At 40.4% G+C, this 3,616-nt stretch overlaps 1 protein-coding gene across 1 annotated transcript; it reads left to right on the forward strand.

Moving 5' to 3' along the window:
* Nucleotides 1-791: 791 nt before the first annotated feature.
* On the forward strand, nucleotides 792-1,397 carry LOC127741518 (uncharacterized). Its single transcript, XM_052254211.1, has one exon. The coding sequence runs from the start codon at nucleotides 792-794 to the stop codon at nucleotides 1,395-1,397; it is 606 nt and encodes a 201-aa protein (XP_052110171.1).
* Nucleotides 1,398-3,616: the final 2,219 nt, after the last annotated feature.

Consider the following 3,616-nt stretch of genomic DNA (forward strand, 5'->3'; position numbering starts at 1 on the left):
TCTCATTCCGTATATATCTCTTGTTTTTCAGATACAGGTTCAGGTGCTCAGAAGTGAGCCGCAGTTCGTCTGAGAGACGGCGAAGATATTTATTTTTCCCTATTTTGTGTTTTGCTTAGAATCTCTCCACCTTTGTTTTGAAGATATTATATTACGTGTTGAACTCTTTTGGAACTTGCCTATAGAGGCTCTTATATTTCCTTTGGGAGAGATTAGGATGTACTGTTGTCAGTTACTTTCATACTGTACTCTAGCCGGCCTAAACTTCGCGGGTCGCGACTAGTGGCTATTTACTTATTATATATATATATATATATATCTATCTGTTATCTATCTCTTAACCTCCTTTATGCCTTGTCCGTATATCGTTTTCGGCTTCACAGTTTAACTTTTCGTTGTCGAAACGTGAGTGATACGTCTTCGCGATTTTATTTCTACTCTTTTCAGGCTTCTCGATTAATACTCCTTTCGAAATTACCTATATTTATATATTAAAAATCCACCTGAGAGTCATACCACCGTAATATCATTGACTTATGACTCGAGCATAAGGATTTGAATATTAGGATGTTACATTATGGTATCAGAGCAGTTCGTCCTCGTGAGCCTGAGGGATGCAACTGCTTATGCTTCAATGCATACTCTGAGTCTGTGCCTGTGCTAGTTATGGTATCTAACCGATACATCTAGCATGAAGTCCATGAGTGTACCTTTGGTACTTTGAAGCACTATACTTCCGATATTGAGACTGATCAACTTGATATCGATTGTTTGGTGTGTATAGGTACCAGATGGCGCCTCGTGGACCCGGTCCGGGACGTGAGAGAGATCGTGCTAGTACACAGGAACCGAAAATCAACTCAAATAACCCGGTAAACTTTATGGCGGCGTTGGAGAATATGGCTGCTGCTATGCAGGCCACTGCGGAGGCTCTTGGGCAACAAATAAACAATAATGGCAATGGCGAAAGGGAAACTCAGGGCCCGATGACACTAGCAACCTTCTTAATGGTTAATCCACCTAAGTTCAAGGGACCCACTAATCCGATTGAAGCTGACACCTGGTTTCAGGCCATGGAGCGAGCACTACAAGCGCAGTTGGTGCCTGAAGAGCAGTGTGTTGAATTTGCTACCTATCTGCTCACGGAAGAAGCATCGCATTGGTGGCAAGGGGCTCGACGTCTCCTACAACAGGGGAATGATCCTATCACTTGGGATGCCTTCCAGGTGGAATTCTATAAGAAGTACTTTCCAAATTCCGCCAGGACAGCCAAGGAATTGGAGTTACTACAATTGAAGCAAGGTGCTATGTCCGTATCTGAGTATACAGACAAATTTGAGGAGCTATTCAGATTTTCCCGCATGTGTCAGGGAGCTCCGGGAGACTTCGAGGAATGAAAATGCATTAAGTATGAAGGAGGGCTCCGGAGCGACATCTTGAGTTCAGTGGGACCAATGGAGATCCGAACTTTTTCAGAGTTGGTGAATAAGAGCAGAATTGCTGAAGAGTGTGTGAAGAAGATAGTTGCAGAGAAAGGAAGTCATAGAGAGCACAACCAAGGATTTGTACCAAGGGGTCGAGAGTTTAAGGAGAGGGGATACATACAACACTTTCCCCAAGGACGGAATAACTTTGCGACGAGTGAGGAGTCCCAAAGGAATGGTAAGGGAAAACGGGCAGCGGCTGCTTCTAATGTTCTGAGTTGTCAGAGGTGTGGAAGTCATCACCCAAATAGGCCATGCCGATTGGGGTTAGGCGTATGTTACAAGTGCGGGTTACCAGGGCATGTATCAAGAAATTGCCAACAAGGAGAGAGTCAGGATGCGGGCGATTGCGGCAGTAAGATTGAGGTAATTACAATAATCAAGCTTAAATGGCAGTGTGTGATTTTATAATACCGCCTGTACAGTAAAACTGGGAATGACGAGCTTAATATTAGATTGAGAAGCAAACCGGATGGTCCGAGTAAGGAATTGCCTAAATACAAATGGATAAATGCCTGTGATGTAAATGATTTTCTGTTGAAAATGTTGTGTTGTGTTTGCTATGTAGTTGGTTGATTTCTAGATTTTTGGTAAAACGGATTGAACCTGTGACTTTTAGTTCCTTTGATTTAAACAGATAAGAAATGGTCCTAAATGATGGATTTAGAAACGTTGATTTGAAATACCAGTCATGCTAAGTTGTGGTTGGGTACTTGAGGAAATAAGTGATGGGGCTAATACTTGACGAGAAATCAAAGTGGCATAGCGGAAGCTTGCTAAAAGCGTTAGCATAGTATGGTAATAAAAAGGAAAAGTGGGGTATGATTAGGAATGCTTTATGCTTTGAGTACTTAAAAGTTTAGTGAGCTTATACAGATACTGATTCTCGATAATTGGAATTAATTGCGGCTGTAAGCCTTAATGGTTCTGAAACGGATGATGAAATTATCATTGATGCATAGTCGGATTTAGATGATGATTGAGTGCAAGTTGTCGTGTTCGAGAGATGAGTGCTATGATGTTTGGTCATGGTGACCTTGGATTTAGATCAAGATTTGTAATGATCGGTTTCAGAGGAATCGTTTGGAAACCTTTAAATTGCAATACTGATGCGGTACTGAGATTGGTTTGAGGGAACCCGTGACGGGTGGTAAACTCCAATTTTTGGGGAGGTGCTGTTGAATTTTTTTTCCCAAGAATTTGAAGGAGTGTTGGTTATATTTTTGAAAATGATTTTTGATCTGAGTAACTTCAACAAAAGAGATGTGTCTTGAAAGCTTTTATAGATTAGTAAAGGAAAGCGGATTCTTAAGAGTTTGTCAGCTTGTTAGTCCAAACTCATTGAATTCTAAAAACGAAGAAAGCTTGGATTGATTATAGTGATGTGGGATGATGGCTATGATTAACGATGATGGCAATATTATTGATGAGATGATTTGAGATTTAATAGGGTGTGGGTTGATGAGACAGTAAAAGTAAGGAACGAGGCTGTTGGTCAGGTTGAACGAACGACCGAGACCTTCAGGAATAGAGAAATCAGAGCGCAGCAACAGAAGCGCGCAGAGTAAAAGGACCTTGGAACTGTTATCCGTTTGATATAAAGGCATACTATGCTCGCGTACTCGTAGGGATGGATGGAATTTTCGAGGGCGAAAATTTCTGTTAGGGGGCTAGAATGTAAAATTCGGTCAAACCATAATTAATTAATAATAAATTAAATAGGAGTGAATATGGTTAGAAAATTTAGCAATCGAAATTTGATCATTTAATTAACATAGTTTTTTGCGTAAAAATGCGCACTGAAAATTTGATCGACAATACCAGCTGAGATCTATCCGGTACTGCAACTGAATAAATTAATTATAAGTGAATAAGGTTAAGAAATGAGAAATTATAATTTAGTGGAATTTTGATCGGCAGTACCGGCTGAGACCTGTCTGGTACTGCAGCTGAGAAAATTGATTATGAGTAAATAAGATTAAGAAGTGAGGAATTATAATTAGGGGAGGTAGAAATATTTGAAGTGTGATTTAGAGCGCTAATCTTAAAGGTTTTGGTCCAAAATTGGGCCAACGGATAAAAATAAGTGAACTGGGCCTAAGTGGGCCCAAGATCCAACATATATAAACATT

This window comes from Arachis duranensis, chromosome 9 (assembly GCF_000817695.3).
Source record: "Arachis duranensis cultivar V14167 chromosome 9, aradu.V14167.gnm2.J7QH, whole genome shotgun sequence".
Taxonomy (NCBI): domain Eukaryota; kingdom Viridiplantae; phylum Streptophyta; class Magnoliopsida; order Fabales; family Fabaceae; genus Arachis; species Arachis duranensis.